We start from the raw sequence: 26,034 nt of genomic DNA, 5'->3' as shown, positions 1-26,034 counted from the left end.
ATTTATCCCTCCTACGTTTTCTTCCAAATATTCAACGTATACTAAAAGTGGATCCAGCACTGTTCTCTGTGGTATGCCAATGGACACTGGCCTCTAGGCATACACAACAGTCTTCTATCACCAGTCTGTCTCCTACACTAAGGCACTTTTGGATCCAATTTGCTCAGTTTATCCTGGATCCCATGCCCTTTTACCACCTTTATCAGTCTCCCATGTGGGACTTTGTCAAAGGCTTTGCTGAAATCCATATAAACTACATCAACCCTGCACTACCCTCATCTACCCAACTGGTCAAAATATTCAATCAAGTTTGTTAGTCATTAACTCCCTCTGACAATGCCATGCTGACTATCCCTGATCAAGCTTTTTTCAAGTGGAGATTAATTCTCTCCTTGAGACTTTTCTCTAATAGTTTCTCTACCACAGATGTGACTCTGGTCTGTAATTCCCAAGTTTATCTCTCTCTACCTTCTTGAAAAGTGGAATATCTTAGATGTCCTCTCGTCCTTGGACACTTGTTCCATGGCCAGTGAGGAATTAAAAGTTTGGGTCAGAGCCCTTGTACCCCACAGGAGCCTGGGATGCAATTCATCTAGACTTGGGCCTTTTTCAGTTATGAAACCTGCTAAAACCTCCAATACCTCCTCACATCCTTTGTAAATTTACTCAGACTGTCTCAGTCCCACTTCCTGAATTCTGTATCTATAGCCGCCTCTTCTAAAGTGAAGACTGATGTGAAGTACTTGTTTAACATCCATCAACATCTCTAACTCCATATGCAGCTTTGGTCCTAATGGTGCTTTCTCTTCCATAATTATCTTCTCTTTAATATGCTGATAGAATACCTTGGGACTCTCTCTAATTTCACTTGCCAGTGTTTTCCCACACCCCTCTTTGCTCTCTGATTTGCTTTGAGTTCTCTACTACACTTTTTACACTCCATTAGGGCATTCATTGATTTTTCTCCCTTTTGTACCAGTTAAAGGCCTCTTCCCCTTATCCAGTCCTGAATATTCATAGACCTGCTGGATTCTTTGGACTTGTTGTTTCTGTATTTCACACTAAAGGAAATATATTTGGCTTGTATTCTTGCCAATTTCAGTTTGAATATCCCCAACTGTTCTGTCACACATTTACCCAGAAGTAGCTATTCCCAGTCTACTGTGGCCAGATCCTGCCTTATTTTAATAAAATCTGCTTTCCTCTAATCCGATCCCATTTCATTTTCTTTTCAGACTATCTTTTTCCTTTTCCATAACAAACTTAAAGTCTGCAGCGTTGTAGTTGCTGTCACTAAAATACTCTCCCACTGCCACCTTGAACACCAGTCTGGATTTGTTCCTTAGAATTAGGTCTAGCACTGCACATTCCCACATTAGACCTTCTACATGTTGATTGAAAAAGCTGTCCAGAATGCATTTGATGAAATCTATCCTCTAAAGTATTCTCCCTACTTCAGTAACTCGCTCTTTACTTTATTAATAGAGAATTAGAGCATTTCAAAGATCCTTCAAAGAAATTTTGTCTCGCCTGAATCGTGAAATATCGTATTCCAAGATGGTGACTTCTAGTTCTAGACTCCTCAGCCCGAGCAACATACTCCCAGCATCTACTCTGTCAAACCCCTGAAAGATTGTACCTATTTCAATGCGATCGTTTCATTCATCTTACTGCTGCCTCACAGCGCCAGGGGACCCAGGTTCGATTCCAGCCTCTGGTGAATATCTGTGTGGGTTTCCTCTGGGTGCTCCAGTTTCCTCCCACAGTCCAAAGATGTGCAGGTTAGGTGAATTGGAGATGCTAAATTGTCCATAGTGTAGGTTATTAGTCAGGGGTAAATGTAGGGGAATGGGTCTGGGTGGGTTACTCTTCGGAGTGTTGGTGTGTACTTATTGGGCCAAAGGGCCTGTTTCCACACTCTATGGATTTTAATTCTTAAAAGAAGACACTGCCACTTCATACCATCTCGGTCGAGAGGACTGCCCCTCAACCTGGGAATTTTTGCACACCTTTCAAGGCTGGTTTGTCCTTCTGTAGTTTAGCAAGTTTCAAAGGGCAACCAGACTGACTCATTTGAATGTTCCATGTTCTAGTTGGATGAAACTGGACTCGAAGCGAGAGATATAGAGTTGGTGATGGCCCAAGCAAATGTCTCAAGGGGAAAAGCTGTGCGAGCACTCAGACACAACAAGAACGATATTGTCAATGCTATAATGGTGAGATACACCAGGTTTTTAAAAATTTTGTTGATTTGTTTTATATTTGCCTCTGTGGGGAAGGGTAACAGGATTGAATAACATGTTTAACTGTTAAGAATTTGTTTGGATAGTATAGTGGCTTTGATCTGGCCCTTCATCTGTGGATTAAATTCACGTTGACCTAATGAGTTGAAAGTCACCAAACTTGGACCATGGTAAGGGCTGTTTCCCATTTTGTGTCTGTGCCGAATGAAAAATACTGCAGACCCTGGAACACTGAAATGAAAACAGGAAATGGTGCAAGTGCTAAGCATTAGAGAAAAATGACCTTGAAAGCTCTGATTGTTAAAACTCAACTGATCCTCAGGGAAGGGAGCTGATAACCAAACCATTCTGGGTCTGTATGGTAATAACTAGCTGACTCTTCATTCCCTCTCAGACCACTCATTTATACGACCAAGAAGTTTTCAAGCGATTGACAATCGGCCAATCCTTGCCAGTATTGCCCACATCCTGAGGATCTCATTCTTCAGGTAGATGGTCAATGAACAAGAATTTTACTCGTCAACTGGAAGGCCATGTGCCTGGGCCCCAGTCAGTGCAAGGGCACCTTTTTTCTGTTGGCCCTACAGAATAGATAAAAGTTATTCTAAATGCCTTTCTGTGCTTCTGACTCTGCTCAGACAGGCAGTGAACCAGCAGGAAAGCTCTGGAAGCTTCTTCACTGTGGCAAGAGTTAAAACCCTTCTTATTTAACTAAGTATCCTGCTGGCTGTCTTTGCTAGATGCAAGTCAAGATTGATCCTAGAGAAATCCAGGCTGGGCGTGATTAGTTGAAACACTCCCATTGATTTCTTAACTTCCTATCTGCCCAGTTTTCTACCAGGTAGCTAGGATCAATGACTATGCCCAGAAGACCCATGGATTAGACAGTAAGTGAAGATGGGTGAGACCTGAGGCTTTATCGTAAACTATTTCAATATTGTCTCTTTTTTTTATTCCCAGGAACTAACAATGTAAACTGCAAAAAGAAGATCTATTTCTATATATAATCACTGGATATTATCAACATTATAAACTATAACCAAACTGTAAATCATACAAGTTTGCATCTGTTATATCACTAATAAACTCTGCTATAGAAACCAAACTTGTGCTGGATTGTGCTTCTTTTGATTCAGCAAAAAGAAACTGAGGGTTGTGGGTGTGGATGATGGTGGGAGAATGATCAAGCCTCACCAGAAACTTGAAACAGTTAGTGCAGGCTGAGACTTCACTGCAGTACTGTGGCAGGTGGTGTTTTAGAGATTAAATGTTAACCCTTTGTCCTCCCTGTGAACGTAAAGATTCCACAGTATTATAGGAAGAGGAGCAAGAGGCTTCTACCTCAGCCAATGTTTATACCTTACCAGTAGCACTGAAGCCTAATACCTGGGCATTATATCATTGCTATTTGTAGATTAGTCTCAAGCAGTATTTCTCACATCATCATCCTTCAAAAATATGTCTTTCTCTATAAAGCAATTTGAGATGTTTTGAGTTTGTGAATTGTGCTATTATAAATGCAGCTTCTTTCATTCTTTCATGTCTTTCCAAAGTAGGATGTGGGTTAATGGGGACAGAATTAGACTCTGTTATAGCATCCTTTTGTAGTTGAATGGTCTTGTTGCCTCGGTTAATCCAATGGTTTAGTGAATTCAGCCATTCAGTCCATATGCCTCTGATTTGAATCTTCCTTTGTGTTGAGCTTGGACAGGCTCAAGCTAAACTGAGGCCCCCTCCCTGCTGCCTTGTTGGAATAGTCTCAGTCACTCAGGGTTCACCCATGAATAATATGCAGTTGGAATGAGATGGAATAATTTCCCAGTGAAAAAATGATGCCTCCTGGTGAGGGTGACCACCAATAATGATAGAGGACAAAACCTTCAGTTTCCAGGTTACAAATATTTTGATGTTGCCATGGTTCCTTTGTTCATTGTCTTTGTACTGTACCTCCCACCTCACTCTCTGAAAGACCTGTCACACCTACAGAGGTGCAGTGTAAATTCTACAAGAGAGACTGTTTGCACCTTAATAGGTTAGGGACCAGCATTCTGGCAGGCAGGTTTTCTACTGCAACACCGCTACATTTAAACTAAGTAGCGGGGGGGGGGAGGGCACGAAGGGGACAAACTGGATGTTTAAAAAGGAAATTGAAGGGAAAGTTAGAACAAGGGAAGTCAAGAAAGACAACTGTATCAATGAGGCAGAAAACTCAGAAAGGGATCATGCTGTAAGGTTGAGTGAAATAGGGGTTGATGGGAAGGGTGAGAGCAGTAACAAATTAAAAATACTATACATGAATGCATGAAGCATTAGACAAAAGATGGGTGAGCTTGAGGCTCTTTTGGAAATTGGCAGATACGATATTGTGGGGATAACTGAGACGTGGCTTCAAGTGGACAGGGCCTGGGAAATGAATATTCAAGGCTACATGTGCTATCGTAAGGACAGACTGACGGGCAGAGGGGGTGGGGTGGCCTTGTTGGTAAGGGAGGATATTCAGTCCCTTGCGCGGGGGCACCTAGAGTCTGGGGATATAGAGTCAGTGTGGATAGAGCTGCGAAATACTAAGGGTAAAAAGACCCTCTTGGGAGTCATCTACAGGCTCCCAAACAGTAGTCTGGATGTCGGATGTAAGTGGAATCAGGAGCTGAAATTGGCCTGTCACAAAGATGTTACTACAATTGTTATGGGGATTTTAACATGCAGGTAGACTGGGAGAATCAGGATGGTATTGGACCTCAAGAAAGAGACTTTGTGGAGTGTCTCCGAGATGGATTCTTAGAGCAGCTGGTGCTGGAGCCTACCAGGGCGAAGGCAATTCTGGATCTGGTATTGTGCAATGAACCAGAATTGGTCAGAGACCTCGAAGTGAAGGAGCCATTGGGAAGTAGTGACCATAATACATTAAGCTTCAATCTGCAATTTGAGAGGGAGAGGGTACAGTCAGAAGTGACAGTACTTCTGTTGAATAAAGGGAGCTATGGAGCTATGAGGGAGGAGCTGGCTAAAGTTCAATGGTGCAATACCTTAGCAGGGATGACCGTGGAGGAACAATGGTGGATATTTCTGTGTATAATGCAGAAGTTGCAGGATCAGTTCATTCCAAAAAGGAAGAAAGATCCCAGGAGGAGGTATGGGTGGCCGGGGCTGACGAGGGAAGTTAAGAAACATATAAAGTTAAAAGAGAAAAAGTATAACATAGCAAAGATGAGTGGGAAAACGGAGGACTGGGAAGCTTTTAAAGAGCAACAGAGGATTACTAAGAAGGAAATACGCAGAGGAAAAATGAGGTACGAAGGTAAACTGGCCAATAATATTATGGAGGATAGTAAAAGCTTTTTTAAGTATGTGCAAGGCAAAAAAAATGGTTAGGACTAAAATTGGACCCTTGAAGACAGAAACAGGGGAATATATTACGGGGAACAAAGAAATAGCAGAAGAATTAAATGGGTACTTCAGATCTGTGTTCACTGGGGAAGACACAAGCAATCTCCCTGAGGTAACAGTGGCTGAAGGACCTGAACTTAAGGGAATCTATATTTGCTAGCATTTGGTATTGGAGAGACTGTTAGGTCTGAAGGTTGATAAGTCCCCGGGGCCTGATGGTCTACGTCCCAGGGTACTGAAGGAGGTGGCTCGGGAAATCGTGGATGCGTTGGTGATTATTTTCCAGAGTTTGATAGATTCGGGGTCGGTTCCTGAGGATTGGAGGGTGGTTAATGTTATAACACTTTTTAAGAAAGGTGGGAGAGAGAAAGCAGGAAATTATAGACCAGTTAGTCTGACCTCAGTGGTGGGAAAGATGCTGGAGTCTATTATAAAGGATGAAATTACGGCACATCTGGATAGTAGTAACAGGATAGGACAGAGTCAGCATGGATTTATGAAGGGGAAATCATGCTTGACTAATTTTCTTGAATTTTTTGAGGATGTAACTCTGACAATGGACGAGGGGGATCCAGTAGATGTAGTGTACCTGGACTTTCAGAAAGCTTTTGATAAAGTCCCACACAGGAGGTTAGTGAGTAAAATTAGGGCGCATGGTATTGTGGGCAAAGTACTAGATTGGATTGAAAATTGGTTGGCTGATACGAAACAAAGGGTAGTGATAAACGGCTCCATTTCGGAATGGCAGGCAAGGACCAGTGGGGTACCACAGGGATCTGTGCTGGGACCGCAGCTTTTTACAATATATGTTAATGATCTAGAAGATGGTTTCAGCAATAACATTAGCAAATTTGCTGATGATACTAAGCTGGGTGGCAGGGTGAAATGTGATGAGGATGTTAGGAGATTACAGGGTGACCTGGACAAGTTAGGTGAGTGGTCAGATGCAGTTTAATGTGGATAAATGTATGGTTAATCCACTTTGGTGGCAAGAACAGGAAGGCAGATTACTACCTCAATGGAATCAATTTAGGTAAAGGGGCAGCATAGAGAGATCTGGGTGTTCTTGTACACCAGTCAATGAAGGTAAGCATGCAGGTACAGCAGGTAGTGAAGAAGGCTAATAGCATGCTGGCCTTCATAACAAGAGGGATTGAGTATAGAAGCAAAGAGGTGCTTCTGCAGTTGTACAGGGTTCTGGTGAGACCACACCTGGAGTACTGTGTACAGTTCTGGTCTCCAAATTTGAGGAAAGACATTCTGGCTATTGAGGGAGTGCAGCGTAGGTTCACGAGGTCAATTCCTGGAATGGCAGGATTACCTTACACTGAAAGACTGAAGCGACTGGGCTTGTATACCCTTGAGTTTAGAAGACTGAGAGGGGATCTGATTGAGACATATAAGATTATGAAAGGATTGGACACTCTGGAAGCAGGAAACATGTTTCCACTGATGGGTGAGTGCCGAACCAGAGGACACAGCTTAAAAATACGGGGTAGACCATTTAGGACAGAGATGATGAGAAACTTCTTCACCCAGAGAGTGGTGGCTGTGTGGAATGCTCTGCCCCAGAGGGCAGTGGAGGCCCAGTCTCTGGATTCATGTAAGAAAGAATTGGATAGAACTCTTAAAGATAGTGGAATCAAGGGTTATGGAGATAAGGCAGGAAGAGGATACTGATTAGGAATGATCAGCCATGATCATATTGAATGGTGGTGCAGGCTCGAAGGGCTGAATGGCCTACTCCTGCACCTATTGTCTATTTCTCAACAAGGAATCCTGTGGATGTCTGGCTATAACTGAATATATTTACGTTCTTACAGATTTTTGACTTTAGTCTATTCTGAGCATTTGACATAACAGATTTTTTTGTTTAGTTATTTAAAGGGACTTGCAATATATATATAGAGCTTTTTACACCCACAAATGTGATAAGATAATTTTTAGTGATTTGAGGGTGTAACTAGGGAGTAAAACCTCCCTGCTCATCTTTAAGAGAAGCACTGTGGTCCCTTTTTATATCCACCCAAACAGGTAGATTGGACCTTGGTTTAACTCTGCTTCCAGAAGGCGGCAAATCCATCGAAGGCAACATTCCCTCAGCTGCACTGGATTGTTAACCGTTTTTTCGTGTTTGTGTCTGGATCGAGACTTGAACCCAAAAACTTGCGGTTCTGAGGTGAAAGTGAATTGAATCAATATGACACTAAATTGAATAAAATATTCATATTACGTGCTTAGTTTTTATTTCAAAGAGCTTAGATCAAAAGTGAAAAGAAATTTAAACTCAATGGGCATGATTGCAACACCTGCAATTGTGTTTATGTTTAGAATTTATTTAAAATGTTTTTGCTTTATAGAACTCAAAGTATTCATTCTTCATTGCAAAAGTATTTGGTTGCTTCAATTGTCAAAATAATTTGCAAGTATTTTGATAGAATGTTTCCATCAGACCCAATATTGTTTTTAAGATCAGGGTGGGGGAGGTCTGTGAGTGATTCCAACAGCGACGCCTCCTTCTGTTCATCTGGAGAAATTGAGCACAGTCTTCTGATTTGCCAGCTCTATCTGGAATATTCTGTGAATCAGCTTCAAAGGTTACATGTAGAAAGACAAAATATGGTGAAAATCAATTTGATTGCTTGAGCCATTAAGTGGAAATTTTAGAATCATTTCTCGAGGGTGGTTTTCTCTCCCTCAAGTGGGTGATTGTCATGGCCTTGATTTTACTACTACTGGCCAGTGAGAGGAATGTGCATTTTATATGTGCAGATGCAGTGTACACTAATACTTCACAAGAAACAACACACAAATCCTTTGCTAAACTTGAAGCCTTTTGCATCTTTTTCTAAATGTTTAAGCAAATTAGGAACACAGGTGTAGCCCCACTAGTCTGCTTTCCCATTCAGTTACTGATTGGTGTTTCCACCGTGCTGGTGCAGGTTTGAAGAGCTAAATTGCCTACTCCTCTTCGCTCTCTCCCTACCCAACAGGGCCATCACACAAAATTTAATGTTCTGCTTTAATTGGCATGGACAGTCATTTGTTAATTTCAGTCATTTAGGTTTTGATTCATTAGAGAATGCATATTTTGTTTTGTTCTTTCATTTTTTTTAAAAAAACAAAGATTATACACTATCTTTGCTTACATTTGTTGATGACGTACCAGATGCTCTGCAAATAGTGGTTGATGTGAAAGGACATGATAGCTGATGAGCTTCAGCTGTCATGATATTTATGCTGACTCTCATGTAGAACAGAAGATTTCAATAAACTCTCATTACAGCACCTACTATCTCCATATACACACAAGCAGTGATTCGGTGGTAATGTCACTTGATTACCAATCCAGAATGCAGGCCAATATTCTGGGGGCATGAGTTCAAACCCCACCATGGCAAGTGGTGAAATTTTAACTTGGTAAAATTTTGAATAAAAATTGTCCTAATATGCATATTGTTGACTGTCATAAATTTAAAAAAGAAATCTGGTTCACAAATGGGTGGGTTGGCAAGATGTAACTAGTGGGATGTCATGAGATTTGGTCCTTAGGCCTGAACTATTTACAATCTGTATTTGTGGGCGGCACGGTGGTACAGCAGTTAGCACTGCTGCCTCACAGCGCCAGAGATCCGGGTTCAATTCCCGCCTCAGGCGACTCTGTGTGGAGTTTTCACGTTCTCCCCGTGTCTGCGTGGGTTTCCTCCGGGTGCTCCGGTTTCCTCCCACACTCTAAAGATGTGCAGGTCAGGTGAATTGGCCATGCTAAATTGCCCTTAGTGTTAGGTAAGGTGTAGATATAGGGGTATGGGTGGGTTGCGCTTCGGCGGGTGCGGTGTGGACTTGTTGGGCCTAAGGGCCTGTTTCCACACTGTAAGTAATCTAATCTAATCTAATCTAATCTAATGACTTGGATGTGCTGATAGAAAACACTGCAGCCAGGTTTGCAGGTTACACTAAAGTAGGTAGGAAGGTAAATTGCAATAAGAAATTTACAAATAGACATGAATAGATTAGGTTAATGGTAAAAATCAACAAAAGACAACCAAACAAAGGGGTCAAATAAACTTTGAATGTAAACTAAGAGCATGGGGCTGGGAAACTAATAGTAGAGAGCCAGGAAGAAGCAGAGGAAGTAGTCAAATTTTAGCTGAAGAAATTTATTGTAGATGAGTGTGAGGTTATCCATTTTTGTGCGAGAAATAGAACGGTAACTTCTAAATACAGAGAAACTTGAGAGCTTTAGTGCATGGGCCTCTGGGTGTCCTTGTGCATGTATTGCAAAAAAGAAAGCTAGTATGCAGGTGCAGCAGGTGAAAAGGAAGGCAACTGGAATTTTGGCATTTATTGTGTAGGAATAGACTATAAAAGTAGGGAAGTTTTTGCTGCAACTGTACAAGGCATTAGTGAGACCACATAAGTATTGCATACCGTTTTGGTCCCCTTACTTGAGAGGGGATTTAGTTGCATGGGAGGCAGTTCAGATGATGTTCACTAGATTGATTCCAGAGATGAGGGTTATGTTTTATTGAGGGAGGATTGAGTAGTTTAGGCCTATACTGTCTGGAGTTTAGAATGAGAGAACATCTATTTGAGCTATGTAAGATATTAAAGGGGTTTGACAAAGTAGATGTAGAAAGGATATTTCCTAATGGGGCACTTTAGAATGAGAGGGCATAGTTTTAGGATAAGGGGTAGCAGATTTAAAACATAGTAATTTTTTCTCTCAAAGGGTTGTGAACCTGTAAAGATTGTAAATAAGCAAAATGAATGGCTCTTTTCTTGATTGTGCATAGTATTTGGAATAAAATATGTGAAATAATTGCACAAATACAGGTGAATGGATTCACTCTAATTGCCATTAAGGAGATCAAAGCTGGGGACTAAACATTCAGGGGTGTGTAAAGTTTTCTAAGAAAATGCATGAAGCAAAATGTGGGGTAGTACGTTTGTTCAGGATGGTTAAAATACAATAACAAGAAATGATCTTAAATCAGAAGATTTAGAATCCATATGGGTGGAAGTAAGAAATAACAGGGGAAAGAAGACACTGCTATGAGTAATCTGTAGGACCTTGAATAGTAGTTATGTGGTGGAACATAGAATAAATCTGGAGAGAATGAGAGCATATAACTAAATCAGTACAACAATTTGCTCTGCATACAACCAGGGATCAGGGTATTTTGGAGCTGGTGATACTAATGAGACAGGCTTAATAAAGGATATCAGAGTAAAAGACCATAACATGGTAAAATTTAGCATTTAGTTTGGGAGGGAGGATCTTGGGTCAAAAGCTACTTTGCTAAACTTAAGTAAGAATAATTACAGAAAACAGAGGACAGACCTGGCTGGATTGAACTGGAGAAAGAGATTAGCGGCAAAGACAGTTGAGAAACAATGGCTGACCTTTCAGAAAATAGTTTGTAGTTCGCAACTAGGGAACATTTTAGTGATGAAGTTTTCTAGGAAGGGGATGAACCAATCACAATTAACCAGAGAAGTTAAGGATAGCATCAGATAGAAAGAAAATAAACATATAACATGGCAAAGATTAGTGATAAGCCAGAGGATTGAGAAAGTTTTTAAAAACCAACAAAAGACAACCAAATGAAGGGGCTAAATAAACTTTGAGTGTAGACTAAGAGCATGGGGCTGGGAAAATAATTGTGGAGAGCCAGGAAGTAGCAGAGGAGCTGAATCTGGAATGTAGACTATGTGACACTTGCTTCACAGTAGAAGACACTAATAACATCCAAAATTTCTAAATGTTCAAAGGGTAAAAGAATAGGAAATAAATGGAAAACCTATCACTGAAGAGCTGAGGAAACTAATGGCGCTAAAGCCGGATAAGTTCCCTGAACCTGATGGGATGTATCCTAGGATATTAAAGGAAGTGGCTCTCGAGACACACTGGTAGTAAGCTTCCCACAGTCTTTAGATTCTGGAAACAAAAAACTGGAGAGTTAGAAATCTGACAAGGTAACACCTTTATTTAAAAAGGGAAAGAGACAAAATAGGTGACTGTAGGCAAGTTAGTTTAATGTCACTTATTGGGAAAATGTTTGAATCTATTCTAAGGGATTAGATTACTTAGTGTGTGGAAACAGGCCCTTCAGCCCAACAAGTCCACACTGACGCACACCCATTCAGACTCATTCCCCTACACCTAACACTACGGGCAATTTAGCATAGCCAATTCACCTATCCTGCACATTTTTGGACTGTGGGAGGAAATCAGAGCACCTGGAGGGAACACACACACACACACGGGGAGAATGTGCAAACTCCAGTTAGTTGCCTGAGGCAGGAATTGAACCCGGGTCTCTGGCGCTGTGAGGCAGCAGTGCTAACCACTGTGCTGCCCACTGTAACAGTAACAATGTTTTGAAATGCATAAAATGACCACGTAAAGTTAGCAAGGCTTCATGAAGGAGAAGTCATGCCTGATAAATTTAGTAGAATTCTTTGAGGAGGTAACAAGCAGAATAGATAAAGGGAAAGTAGTGGATGTAATATATTTGGATATTCAGAAGGCATTTGATAAGGTTACTTAAGAAAATATGAACACATGGTGTTGGAGGTAGAAATTTAGCATGAATAGAGGATTGGCTAATAGAAGGTAAAATGTTGGAAGAAGGGGAGAAATTTAAGATGGCAACCTGTAACTAGTTGTGTGCCACACAGGTCAATGCTGGGGTCACAACTATTTGCAGTATGTATTAATGAGTTGAGTAAGGGAAGTGTACTGTAGTGAAGTTTGCCGATGACACAAAAATAAGTTGAAAAACAAGTGGTGAGGATGTCACAAAAAAGTCTGCAAGTGGATATGGATAGGGTAAATGAATCGGCAAGTGTAAGTAGTTAGATTGAATGAAGCCTGTAGTATACATTGGGATCCCAGAATCCTTTGTCCGTTATGCTTGACTTAATCCTTGAGGAACTGTGAATGTTCCTTTCGGGTGGTATATTGATATAGTGCATGATTGTTCTCAAAACCCTCCTGATGTTCTTTAGGGAATGAAATCTTTATCGGAGTAGCCTGCACATGGCTCTAGTTGTTGATTCTCAATACTCTAAGTCGCAATCCCTTCGTAATAGATACCACATCCACTTAAATCCCAAGAAACAAAAAACTTTACAAACAGTAGACCTTAATTTACCAGAACTAAAAATAAATCCTCATGAAATGGTTACTTCACATCTGTCTTTATTTTGGAAGAGGATGTGCAGTCGCTCAAGCATTTGATTGGATTTCCATTGTCAGCAGGAGAGCAGAAATTACAAAATAGGAACAAACCAGTGTTGCTTAATTTACAAAGGACCTCGGGATGACTTTGCACTGCAGCAAAATGCAGGCACAAAGTGAAAGCGCAGAAATTATCAACAAAATTACTTGTACTGCAATGCTGAAAATAGCTTCTGTGGGTTGAGTTACTGAGAAACAGATGGTGAGCAGATTATTGATCCGTACCTTGAGCCTTATGTCATCAGAAAGTGCTGACTGATTCCCAAAGTCATTTAACTTACACTGAAGCGACAGCTTGCCAGAACCGTGGGCCTGACAGGCCTGATTACTCAGCAAATTACAAGTGGCCTTGTCAAATATGACTTGTACCCTTGTGTTCACTTGCCACTGTAACAAAAAAGCCCATGTAGGAAGTAAACAGGCCCCACCATTTTCAATGCTATGCTCATGAAAGGATCTCAACTGATAACTATGTTTCAGCACTGCTTCTAATTTTGTGTTTGTTCAGATGGCTTTGTGTTACTGGGAAAGGGGTTTGCCCTTGTCCTCTTCCAAGAGAGTATTTCCTCCATCTCCTCATTTTCCCTCAGAGAGCACAGATTTTATTACATGGGGTATGAGCATCCCTCATTGCCCTTGAGAAACTGTTGTTAGTAGATCAATAATTCCAGGATTTTGGCTCTGTGACAATGAAGGACACTATTCTCAAGTCAGGAGGACGTGAGATTGGAGGGAAACTTACAGGCAATGGTCCTATCCTCAGCAGTAGAGGTCAGGGATGTGAAAGGTGCTGTCTTGTAAATGGTGCACACTGAAGACAGGCTGAGCTGGTGCTGCAGGAAATGAGGATGGACAGTGGAATTTAAGCAGATGCTTTGGTCTAAATGGGGGGTGAATGCTTTAGTCTTGAAGCTGTTCTCACCCACATCAATGGAGCATATTCAATCACAATCTGGAACTTGAATTCTGCATGTAGATGATGGAAAAGAGGCAGGAGTGAATTGATCACCCATTTCTGATTTGCTCTTTAGTTATTATATTTATATAAAAACCAAAAGAATGGTGGATGCTTTAAATCAGAAACAAAAACAGAAATTGATGGAAACACTCAGCATGTCTGACAGCATCTGTGGAGAGAAATCAGAGTAAACATTTCGAGTCAAGTGACCCTTCTTCAGAACTGAGTTAGCTCTGATTTCTCTCCACAGATGCTGCCAGGCATGCTGAGGGTTTTCAGCAATTTCTGCTTTTGGTGCAGCATTTATGTCTGCTCTGTGTAAACCTCTAGTCAAATGAGACCTCACCCCTCAGGATGTTGATGTTGGGGAATTTGAATAATATTAATGCCAAGGGTTGTGGTTTTGCATATTAGTAAGTGTGAATGCTTCAATTTGTGACTCCGAACTCACACTTAAATGCCTGAATGAAATACATTGTTAACCCTTGAGTCACAGGCTACTTGGCACTGTAACACAAGAACAATACAGGGTAGATATTCACTTATATGTCCTGATTCAATGCCTCATGTGAGAACACAAATCAGGATGCTCAAACTGTGTGATATTTGTAGTCACAGTTTGGTATGCAATTAATTCAGCAGCACTAACTCACAGGTAGCAATGCTGGGCGGCACGGTGGCACAGTGGTTAGCACTGCTGCCTCACAGCGCCAGAGACCCGGGTTCAATTCCCGCCTCAGGCGACTGACTGTGTGGAGTTTGAATGTTTTCCCTGTGTCTGTGTGGGTTTGCTCCGGTTTCCTCCCACAGTCCAAAAATGTGCAGGCCCAGGTAAATTGGCCATGCTAAATTGCCCGTAGTGTTAGGTAAGGAGTAAATGTAGTGGGTGGGTTGCGCTTCGGCGGGTCGGTGTGGACTTGTTCGGCCAAAGGGCCTGTTTCCACACTGTAAGTAATCAAATGAGTAATATAAGGTTGGATTGGTCGGACAGCAGACAGTTCTCCTTCTCTAAGAGGACAATATACCTATAGAAGAAATTGTGAGTACTAACTGTCTTCACATGAGAACTGAACTAGTTCCTCACTATGTGAAACAAAAACAAATCTTTTTTTTGTTAAGTGTTAAAAATCACACAACAGGTTATAGTCAATAGGTTTATTTGGAAACCCGAGCTTTCGGGGTGCTGCTCCTTCATCAGGTGGTTGTGGAAGTTTGTTAAGAGTGGCCTATTAGGCTATTTTTCATCACTCAAGTGGTATGTGTGAATGGGTCAGAGAAGGATAACTATTAGAAATCTTCCACATTCTTTTCCAAACTGATCTGATTTTTTAAAACTTTCCACAGGAGCCCGCATGGTTTGTTAACTCATGGTCCCTAAAGTATCACAAACCGATTTTCATTTATTTGTCTATTTCTATACACAAATGAAGAAAGTTAACTCCCAATTAATAATAGGAGAAAGTGAGGACTGCAGGTGCTGGAGATCAGAGTCTAAAAAGTGTGGTGCTGGAAAAGCACAACAGGTCAGGCAGCATTTGAGGAATTTGTTGGGCTTATGCTCGAAACGTCAACTCTCCTGCTCCTTAGATGCTGCCTGATATGCTTTTTTGACCCCAATCAATAATATCAGATTTAAGAATTAGGATTAAGAATTAGGAACACACAGGACTGAAAATGAACCATTGTGAAACTTTAGCTTTTCTGATGAATTGACCTTCTCTGCATATTCAGTCATTTCTTTTGTCAAATATTCAGCTCCTGTTTGAATTTTGTCTGGTCTCTGCCACCCTCATTCTTCCCCTACTTTATTCACACATCAGTCTCCCCAGATCAATTCTCATTTTGATCCCTAGTGCTTGGAGAAGGAAAACAAAGAGACACTATACAAGTTCTAATAAAACCATCTGGAGGACTTTAAAACTTGCTTTTGTATTTTATTTTCTCAGTAATAAATGCAAAATCCTTGAGAGAAAATGGTGGTGTCAAACATGATTTCAGGTTTCAATAAATGGGAAAGCCCTTTTTTTTTTATAGAATTGCTATTTCTGAATATTTATGGATTCAAGGCACACCCTGAGAGGTGACCACATATGTGAGGCTGAATACCAGAACTAAGGTCCAGAGAAGGGATCTTCCATTTAGAACAGATGAGGAGGATCATTAGTGTTTGGAATTCTCTTCCCCAGCAAGCAGTCATGACTCATTGTATATACTGAAGGGTAAGTTATACTGATTTTCTTTTAGTGTTGAAAGATATGGAGGGCAGGCACCAAGTTCAGCCAAGGTCAAATCAAATCAGCCCTCAGTTTATTGAGCAGCAGTGGAGGCTTGAGGGGCCTGTGACAAAGCTGATCCTTTCTCAAAGTTACTATGCCCTTGAGTTTTTTTCAAAGAGGGGGTAATTGGCCAGGTTTCAACTGGACAGGGTTTGCAGAGTTTATTGGAGTCCTTTTTATTTACACATAACAGATAATGCCTCCAGCAGAAGGCTTTCAAGTCTTTAAAAAAACAGTATAATCAAAGGGAAGAAGCCAGCTAGCTGCGTAGCTAGCCTTAATTTAGATTAGTCAATTGAGTCTGTGTGAGAAGCTGCCACTCTTTGTCCTCTTCTGACTTCAAACCTGTAAGGATGTGTTTTCATTTTTACCTTTTGTGCCAAGAGATGTTTATTGGGATTGTTGCAAGTATTTTGGAACAGCACCATTAAGTCAGGATAGCCTGTCAGGTATGGATGGGATAAGTTTTGGTATTCTATTTTCAGTTCTTTGTGTTTGGTTCAGTAATCTTATAAATACATTGTTTTGTTTAAAACTCAGTGGTCTGACCAGCTAAATTCTCTCCGGGAAAATCCGCTATACACTAACATAGCAAAGTTAAGGTCTGGGCAACCTGCTTAAAAATGTTTTGAGGGATTGGGCCTGGTCCATAACAGGGCAAAAGTGAGGACTGCAGATGATGGAAATCAGAGTCTAGATTAGAGTAGTGCAGGAAAAGCACAGCAGGTCAGGCAGCATCCGAGGAGCAGGAAAATCAAGAAAAGTTGATTTTCCTGCTCCTCCGATGCTGCCTGACCTGCTGTGCTTTTCCAGCGCCACTCTAATCTAGACTCTGGTCCATAACAGGCCAAATGGCATCTTATGACATGGCAGAGCTTTACTGAGAAGAGCAGCACAGTTGGAGGTGCCATTTTTCCCCTGATAAGATTCATTTGTCTTTTAAGGTGAATATAAAAAATTCTTTGGAATTATTGGATAGACTAAAGGGAGGGTTTGTAGGTTCAGTTAACCAATATGTAAGGCAAATTATCTGGTTATTCATTTTATTGCGTGACTATGCTGTGTACTTGATGGCTGCTACATGATATTGAGGTCTACATGTCAAAGATTTTTCTTAATAAGCCTTGAAACACTTTCGGGCATTGAGAGATTCTGAGGTTGTGATATGTTTTTCAATTATATAAGCACCTTAAGAGAAGAAGATTAAACTGTAAGGTCAAATACATCTTACATTGGAACAACATTAAACTCAACCTTAAGGCTTCTCAGTATGAACTAACAAACTCTTGTACCACGTAGATTTTAACCACAAAATGTATTGTAGGTGGTCTGGTGTCTGAATTTAGTCCCTGTAGCATAAAGTGTACACAGTTACAGTTTAAAAGCTGGGGCAAGAAGTGGGCAGCTATTTCTCACATGGTTGGTGGTGCTGTTTACAGAAGCATACTCTGAGAACAATTCTGGAAATTGTATTGGAACCTGTGCCAAACCCAACTACCACTGAATATCAGAAACAGGATACATGTTCACTAGAATTAGAAGGAGAATGAGAAATATTAGGAAAATGTGCCTTCATTAGTGACTTGGGATTGAAAGTTACCAGAGGAGGAACAATTTACTGTCACAACAAAACAGATATAGTGCTTAGAGAGAAGAGGCAGACAACATCAAAAGCGTAATCACATTACATTTATGATTTATTTACTACAGGGAAACTATACACACTGACTCCAAACAGTTAAAAGGGAGAAGGAGAAGCAGAATCCCTCTTAGTACAACACTAATTGCGCACAAGTCAGATGGAGCACTTTATTCACAATAGCCAAGGAATATAAAGCAGGATTCAGTTCCTGGTTATCGAGCTTTGACACGCTTTCATATGGAGAGGAGGCCAGAATGAGCTTATTGGACAAAGTTTAGTGGATTCTGTAGAAGAGTCATACTGGACATGAAACATAAACAACACAATACTGGAGAAACCCACCTGTGGAGAGAAATGGAGTTAAAGTGGGTTCTCATTTGGAAGAAGAATTACCATATTAGCAAAATAGTCACTTAGGGTGTACATTCTGAACCTGTTGGTTGTGGTGACTATGACTGGGACTTTGGTATGTATTACAACACAAGGAACCTACAGATCAAGTTTTCAGCTAACATTTCAGATTGCTTAAGGTTAAATATTCTGAAATTGAACCTTCCTCATTCAGTAGTGATACCAAAGAAAGGCCAGTATTCCACACATATAACCTTGATGATGTTCTATCTTCCATTCCACATTGAAAACTTGGTTGTTACTGTCCTTTAAATCAGCATGTTTAAAGTTCTTGGTTTCCCCTAATTTATTCTTTGAGGAGTTCACCTGATCAGTTGCACCAAGGCAATTAATAAGAATTACAAGATCCCTAAGATAGTTAAGTGGTAATCCCTCAGTCATAAGAGTTACAATCGCTTGAGTCGGTCACTTGTGGTACTTTGTAATTCTTTATCCTATGCTTTATTACTTCCTCTTCAAAATTATTACTTCCTGAAGGCGGTGTGCAAAAAACAGTGATCACTGACAATGTTCAGCAGCCAAAGCTCATTGAGATTCAATAGGCAATCCCTGAGGGAGGGATAGTGTTGAACAGCACAGCATGTGGTGGGTTTAAAGCTCTGAATAATGACCTACAATGCTTAATTTAGTTTATCCTGAATTATGCAAAGCAAGATTAGCCCACTAAATAGGATATATATATATATATATGCAATTTGGAGTCGGCATTGTTTACATTCACAACAGAAGTTTTGACACGGGCATCTTGGCTTATTATGGACAGATGTGCTCTCAAGCACATGTTGGTGGCTTCAAGAGGATGAATAATCATTAAAATAATAATTAATTCTTAAAGGAGGGAGATATATGGAGGGTTTATTTTTGCATATCAAGGAATCCTGAATGAAATTTAAGCTGATTTAATATTGAAACTGGTGAAGACTGTAGACAAGGATAAGAAGGAACAGATTTGGGGAAAAAAAAAACAAATGGATTCAACTTTCTACCTACACACTGGATTTTAAGTGAGTAAACTCCCTTGAATATCATTTAGAATATGAACCTCTATCTTAATATAATAAACCTTTTTTTAACAACATAATTAAGAAAAATGGCAAGTTAAAGCATTTTAAGGCAATATTCTACTTTGACAGCCTGGACATTCACATTACACAGAACAAGCTCAGATCAAAAACACTTTCGATGAACTATTGATGGCCCTGATTCATCATATTCCTGTTTAGTGATCCACATTTGTTGGAAGGTGGAGAGAGAAGCCAAGATAGACCCACCAATCCACACTGAATACTTCCTTTCAGGTGGAGCAATGATTTTAATCTTCATTGTGCTTGGAGCCAAGGCTGTGATTTCTTTTTGCATTCGATCAGCAATACCTGGGTACATGGTGGATCCACCAGACAACACTGTATTGGCATACAGATCCTTCCTGATGTCTATGTCACATTTCATAATGCTGTTGAAGGTGGTCTCATGGATTCCAGTTGTTTCCATTCCTAGAAAGGAAGGTTGGAAGAGAGCCTCTGGACATCTGAAACGTTCATTGCCAATGGTGATGACTTGACCATCTGGTAGCTCATAGCTTTTCTCTAGAGTTGAAGAGGAGGCAGCCATTACCATTTCAGACTCAAAGTCAAGAGCCATGTAGCATAACTTTTCTTTGATGTCACGGACAATCTCCCTTTCAGCTGTGGTTGTGAATGAGTACCCACGTTCAGTCAGAATCTTTATCAGGTAGTCAGTCAGGTCTCTGCCAGCCAGGTCTAGTCGCAGAATGGCATGGGGCAAGGCATATCCCTCATAAATAGGTACAGTGTGAGTAACACCATCACCAGAGTCCATTACAATACCTGTAGTGCGGCCAGAAGCGTACAAGGACAGGACAGCCTGAATGGAGACATACATAGCCGGTGTGTTAAAGGTCTCAAACATAATCTGAGTCATCTTCTCCCGATTAGCTTTGGGATTGAGAGGTGCCTCTGTGAGGAGGACAGGATGTTCCTCTGGGGCAACTCGCAGCTCATTGTAGAAAGTGTGGTGCCAGATCTTCTCCATGTCATCCCAGTTGGTCACAATCCCATGCTCAATTGGATACTTCAGGGTCAGAATCCCTCTCTTGCTCTGGGCTTCATCACCAACATAACTGTCTTTCTGACCCATTCCAACCATCACTCCCTGAAATTAGAAGATCATGAGCAAGGCCAAGTCAACCATGGTACAGTTAGTAGAACACTCAAGGTGCATTCAGGCCTTAAGCACAAACTAGAAGATTTAACCTGAGGGTGTGCTGCATAGTCAGAGGTGCTGCTATTCATGAGGTAAAGCCAAGACTCTCAGTTCTCTTCTTATGTGGATATATAAAACAAAATCCATGGTAATACTTTAAAGTAGAGCCAGGGAATTAGCCCCCCCCTCTTCCCCGGTGTTCTGGCCAACAGTCAACATCACAAAAAGCAGATTGTGTTCATTGACATTGTTCCCTAAATTACAGTGAATATATTTCAGCAGTCTTTCATATCTTGTGAAAGGGACTTGGGGTAAGTCTTGAAAAAGGCAATATAAATGCAAATCTCTTTCCAAAACAAAATAAATGGAAACTCAAATGATGTTGAATGGGAAAAGACACATGGAAAGAATGAATAGACTATTTTAGGGCTAAATACTGGTCAGGACCAATAGGATAGGAGATGTAACTACATCAGGTGGACTGCAGCATTTCTAGGCAAAGACTTATCAGCTTCTCCTATTTGTATAAATCATTATCATGTGACCAGGATAAATAAAGAATGTATGTCAGCAAAGGTATAAGTCATTGAAGGTTCATTCCCTGCTGGGCACTGAACTAAAGAGGATAACATTTCCTTCAGTAGCAAACTGTAATTTATTCCCAGGTGTGAGTGTTGTTAGCAAAGTTGGTATTATCTACTTCTGCTTAGTCACTCAAAAAAGGTGACTATAGCGGAATCGCTCACTCAGTCATTTCAGTGGACAACCAAATCAGTGAGGGACCAGGAATCATCAGCCTGAATGGTATTTTTTTCCTGGAAGTAAAAAAGGACACTGTTGAACAAGTTTTACTTTATTGGCAGAGTGCTTCTGTTACTGTTACTGACTGTAGCTTTTTTGTTCCCAGATGTTTTAAACTAGGGTTGTAATTCACATTCTCTGGATTCTGAATTGCTATTCTAGTAACAGCCACTGAACAACCATGCTGGTTCTGTCGCAGTTAGTTTGCAAGCTTCCTTTTGTGCTCAAGGACAGATAGATACAGGTTAATATTTTGTTGCTCAGACTGAATGCTTTCAAGCAAATTGGAGTAACAAACTACAACAGAAAGCTAACATTATTTCTCTTGATAAAAATCAGCCTCATTTTTGACCTTAAACTTTGATTTGTAGGTCAGCAAAGAAGTTTACATATCCGGTTCAATCAACAGAAATATTCCCATTATTATCTCTCCAAATATATAGGTCCTTGTTAAAATACAAAAAACAAAACATGAAATATGAAAGCTTCTAGTCTGTCAAAATGCTTAGGCTCTTTTATTGCAGTATTTGTATACCAGATCAGGATAGAAAAAATATTTTTAATTAAAAAGTACATTTTGACCTACGCTCAAAAGAGGAAATGACCTTTCTGAAGGATTTTTTTCTTGGTCTTGTAAATGATGGGTTAACATAGGCAACAGAATGCAGTCAGGTTTCCTAGCAACCCAACTGCTGGTCCATGTAGCCCAACCTTAACATTGCATTCCTGACCTTCACAGTCCTCAAACATCCCACGACTGGGATGCAGGTGTTATTGGTAAGAATATCTTGCTCATTCCTAGTTACCCTGCTTTAGATGTTGGACACAATTGAATGGCTTCATTGGGCATTTCAGAAAGCTGTTAACAGTCACTCAAGTTGATGGGAGTTGAATCTAATACATATTGAATAGAAACAGAAGAGATTGTCCTTGAAAAAGACAATATAAATGCAAAACTCTTTCCAAAACAATACAAATGAAAACTCAATATGATGTTGAATAGGAAGAGACACATGGAAAGAATGAATAGACAGTGTTTTAGGGCCAAATGTTGGTCAGGATCAATACGATAGGATGTGTAACTTACAGCATAATCATTGCTGTAAAAAGAACTAAAAACAATACTAAAAACAATAAAATCTTAGTTTTAGTTTTCTTTTCAAACATGAGTCTGTACTGTGGTGGGATTTGATGTCATGTTTTCTCATAAGCAATATCCTTTACAGATCATATAAAGGACAGGGAGACCAGTCATGCCCAGAAGACCACTTCAAACTCTAAACTCATCTTGATGTATAAACCAAAATTTGAAAATCTCCTTTTAAAATATTTTATTTTGAATAATTAATTAGAATAAAATTACCTGGTGCCGAGGCCTTCCAATAATGGAAGGAAATACAGCTCTAGGAGCATCATCCCCTGCAAACCCAGCCTTACACATCCCAGATCCATTATCCACAACCAGAGCTGCAATCTCCTCATCCCCCATGACTCAGAATCTGCTGGAAATCACTGCAAAGAGAACCAAAAATCACAACATTTCACAGACAGAAAGAAAAGCAAACCACTTTCTTGCAATAAGTTGACAAGCAAATCTTACCTTCAAAGATATTCCCAGCACAACTCCTCTTGCATTACAGCACTCAGCAAATATGATTACTCATATGTTCTTCAGCTCATTCACTGTTCTTTTATACTGCATCAGATTCAGCTCGCCCATATCACATGGGCTTGACATGGGGGAGGAGCTAAAATACTCCTATTCATGTTTAAACCTTTTAGTTTTAATTTCAAACAATGCTCCTGTTTTAGTTTGCCTTTTCTTTAATGTAAATGAAAAGAATTCTTTAAATCTGATGTTAGGTTTAAAGTCCTAATTGTCCTGCTTACATTTGCTTGGAACATTTTGAAATGTAGATTCAGGCTGAACTGACATCCCAGACATTGAATTCCTTTGAAATGGCTGGCTCTTGTTATGTAATCATTGTAAGCACAACATGAAGAGTTGTTGAATTAAGTTTTTATTTTTGAAGATGTAATATTGACTAGGACAATAGTCTAATGACTATGGAACTGATGACTAATCAGAACAATTAATTTGTTATTAATAAAATAATAACAGATTCAGAAATAACACAATGCAAACCTCAAGTGGTGGAGAGCTTTCGACCATGGGTCTAAAGTGGCTCCCAAATAATGCTCACACAATGTATTCTTTGTGTACTGTATTACCAACCACTATTTTTCAAAATAAATTGAGCTAGTATTTGAATGAATTAATACATTTCATTCCATCTTTTTTCTTCAGGATTCTATTTCTTAGATTAACCAAACCGTAGCAATAATTCCTTATATTTATACTGACTTTCCTTTGCAATAAGTACTAGTATTCAATGCATATTCTAATCCTTTGACCTACTTTCATACCAACTTCCTATGATTTGTGTACTGGAACAACTAATCCTCTCAGTACCATGGAGTTATGCAGTCCCTCTTCATTTAAATAGTATATCACTTTTTATTCTTCCTGACAAAGTGGACATAGTCACTTTTTCCTGCATTAAACTCACTCTACCAATTTTTACATTTACTTAATCAATCTAAATTCCTTTGTAGTTTTATGTTCTCTTGACAACTTACTTTGCAACCTATCCATCTGACAAACTATCACTACTCTTTAAAACTAAAATAGGTGGATTGAAATATCATTTTGAATTAAAGCATGGAACAATATAGATAAACTGGAGATGGTCATTAATCCTGTCAGTGACTATTTTGTATATAAAGGGCAATGTTGAGATTGGCAGAAACACACATAATCTAACAATTCTTCTGGAGGCAGAGTTTCTGGGAATTGATGAATTCACTCTATGTATAGGATCTCTTCTGTTTGTTTGTTACAAAAACATCGGTGAAGGAAATAAAGGCCTTTTCTCGAGGTGAAACTAACAATTAAAATAAACACTTAGAAAATGTAAATTAAGTCAGGTAGAGTCATAAGGATTTTATGAAAGCGAAATTGTGTTTGACTAATTTATTAGCGTTTTTTAAAAATGACATGTAATGTAGATAAAGGAGAACCAGATTATGTGGTGTATGTAGATTTTCAGAAGGTATTTGACTACTAGGTTGATTTTCTGATTTTCAAAAAAAGAAAGCCGGCAATGTGTTGTACAAGAGTTTATTTTTAAAAAAAGAGATGATGGATTTGCAACTAATGGATTAGCACGGTGAGAATGGTAGGAAGATTCAGTCCACAACTATTGTGAATAAATGTAGATCATTTTCAACTTCTGTGGTTGATCATAATTGGTGATGGAAAATCTGAAACAAAACATTACTGGAGCCGTGTGTTCTACTATTATTCACCTGAATGACATATGGAGGTTGCATCATCAGTCCACACTTGAAAAAAACAACTGACAGAATCCTTGAAGTGGTGCATTGTAGAGTAGAGATGTGAAAGCTGGGATCTTGGGAAGGCTGATGAATCCAAGATTTTGTACTTTGGCACTGGTAAAGGGCCCTTAAATCAGTTGAACAGAGAGAGATGAAGCAATGGAATTTTTAAAAATTGGAATTGCAGCACCACATGGGCTTTTTAACTGAAGTGCAGCATCTGGAAAAAGTGAGATTGGAATCAAGTTTTGGTTGATAACAAAAGTTAAAATATCAGTGAAGAACAGGCCAGTTCAGAGGAGGACTAAATTTATAGTTGAAATACAGCCCATGCTCCTGACCTTTGGCCAAGTGATGTGGTGGCAGGGAATGGAGGTACCAGTGTGGTAGGCCTAAGGACCTCCTTGTTTTTCAGCTCAGTGGACCATCAGGATGTCCAATTTGACTTGACTCTCTGCCTCTGTTTTGAGGTCATGTCTTTGACTGGGTGCTCCTGTACTCTTGAAGCTTTCAATGACAGTGGGTGCCATGGGGTTCAGGAGTTAATCATTATCTCAAATAATTTAATTTTAATCTGACAGGTTTCTCTTGACAACCTGTTTTAAATTTCAAATACTTGAATTGAAGAGTTCCTTACAGGAGGTTGATTTATTTATTTGTAATTTGATTATCTCAAAGGCATGTAAAGAGATTCTTATTTACACTGTTTGTGGTTTATAGAGTTAGGAGATGTACAGTTATACATATGCCTCACTTTGTTCACAATGTACAACTGAGTAAATAATTGTTGAGTAAATTCAATTCAGAAATTAAGAGATTTTTAGATACTAAGGGACTGAAAGAATATGTCAAAGGATATAACTGTGGATAGTACACAGGTGTGTTGCCTAAGTAGAGGGTTGCCTATGAACTAATTGAATCACAGAGTTTGTTCAAAAGTCCAATTGATCTACTTCTCTTATTATAAGAAATCGAAAGAACTGTGGATGCTGTAAATTAGACACAAAAATAGAAATTGCTGGAAAAGCTCAACAGGTCTGGTAGCATTTGTGGAGAGAAATCAGAGTTAACATTTCAGGTCGAGTGATCCTTCCTCAGAACTCAAATTATATTTGGAGGTGTGGGTGCTAGAGGATAGTATTATCCTCAGAGAGATGTCCCTATTGTGTTACACCCAATAATTATCTTTCAACCAACACCTTTCACATTACCATCTGAGTATTTACTCTCCAATCTGCTATATTTGCTGCATGTCGCATTGGGATGAGGGTACTAACCATCGGGGGCTTTTGAGTGTAGTAGTTCACTGCCTCTGATCCTCCTTTCTTTGTTAGGTCTAAGGGCCTAACCAATTAAAAATGTAGAAGATATGCCACTAGAGAGAAGTACCACATCCACAATATTCTAATTCCTCAACCACCGATGATCAGCAGTAGCAATATACATCT

The 26,034-nt window shown here is 39.8% G+C and overlaps 2 protein-coding genes across 4 annotated transcripts in view; one reads left to right on the top strand and one right to left on the bottom strand.

Moving 5' to 3' along the window:
• LOC140477002 (uncharacterized) overlaps positions 1-3,348 on the top strand; it is a 67,159-nt gene extending 63,811 nt beyond the window's left edge. For both annotated transcript variants that reach the window (XM_072570075.1, XM_072570074.1), the window contains 2 exons: positions 2,094-2,216; positions 3,204-3,348. In XM_072570075.1, coding sequence (XP_072426176.1) covers positions 2,094-2,216; positions 3,204-3,218 — 138 coding nt within the window. In that variant the 3' untranslated portion in view covers positions 3,219-3,348. The remainder of the gene's footprint in view (positions 1-2,093; positions 2,217-3,203) is intronic.
• A 14,441-nt stretch (positions 3,349-17,789) lies between these two features.
• Positions 17,790-26,034, bottom strand: part of LOC140476999 (actin, cytoplasmic type 5-like) — a 71,089-nt gene continuing 62,844 nt past the window's right edge. Inside the window, exons 1-3 of one of the 2 annotated variants that reach the window (XM_072570064.1) lie at positions 22,788-22,899; positions 22,551-22,699; positions 17,790-20,335 (exon numbers count right to left, since the gene is read on the bottom strand). In XM_072570064.1, the coding sequence (XP_072426165.1) occupies positions 19,331-20,335; positions 22,551-22,676 (1,131 nt within the window). In that variant the 5' untranslated portion in view covers positions 22,677-22,699; positions 22,788-22,899 and the 3' untranslated portion in view covers positions 17,790-19,330. Of the gene's footprint in view, positions 20,336-22,550; positions 22,700-22,787; positions 22,900-26,034 lie in introns of those variants that run through there. The other variant, XM_072570067.1, reaches the window with a different exon arrangement.

The sequence above is a fragment of the Chiloscyllium punctatum genome, chromosome 5 (assembly GCF_047496795.1).
Source record: "Chiloscyllium punctatum isolate Juve2018m chromosome 5, sChiPun1.3, whole genome shotgun sequence".
Taxonomy (NCBI): Eukaryota; Metazoa; Chordata; class Chondrichthyes; order Orectolobiformes; family Hemiscylliidae; genus Chiloscyllium; species Chiloscyllium punctatum.
Note: the sequence above shows the minus strand (reverse complement) of the source record. Positions and strands in the feature narration are given on the sequence as shown.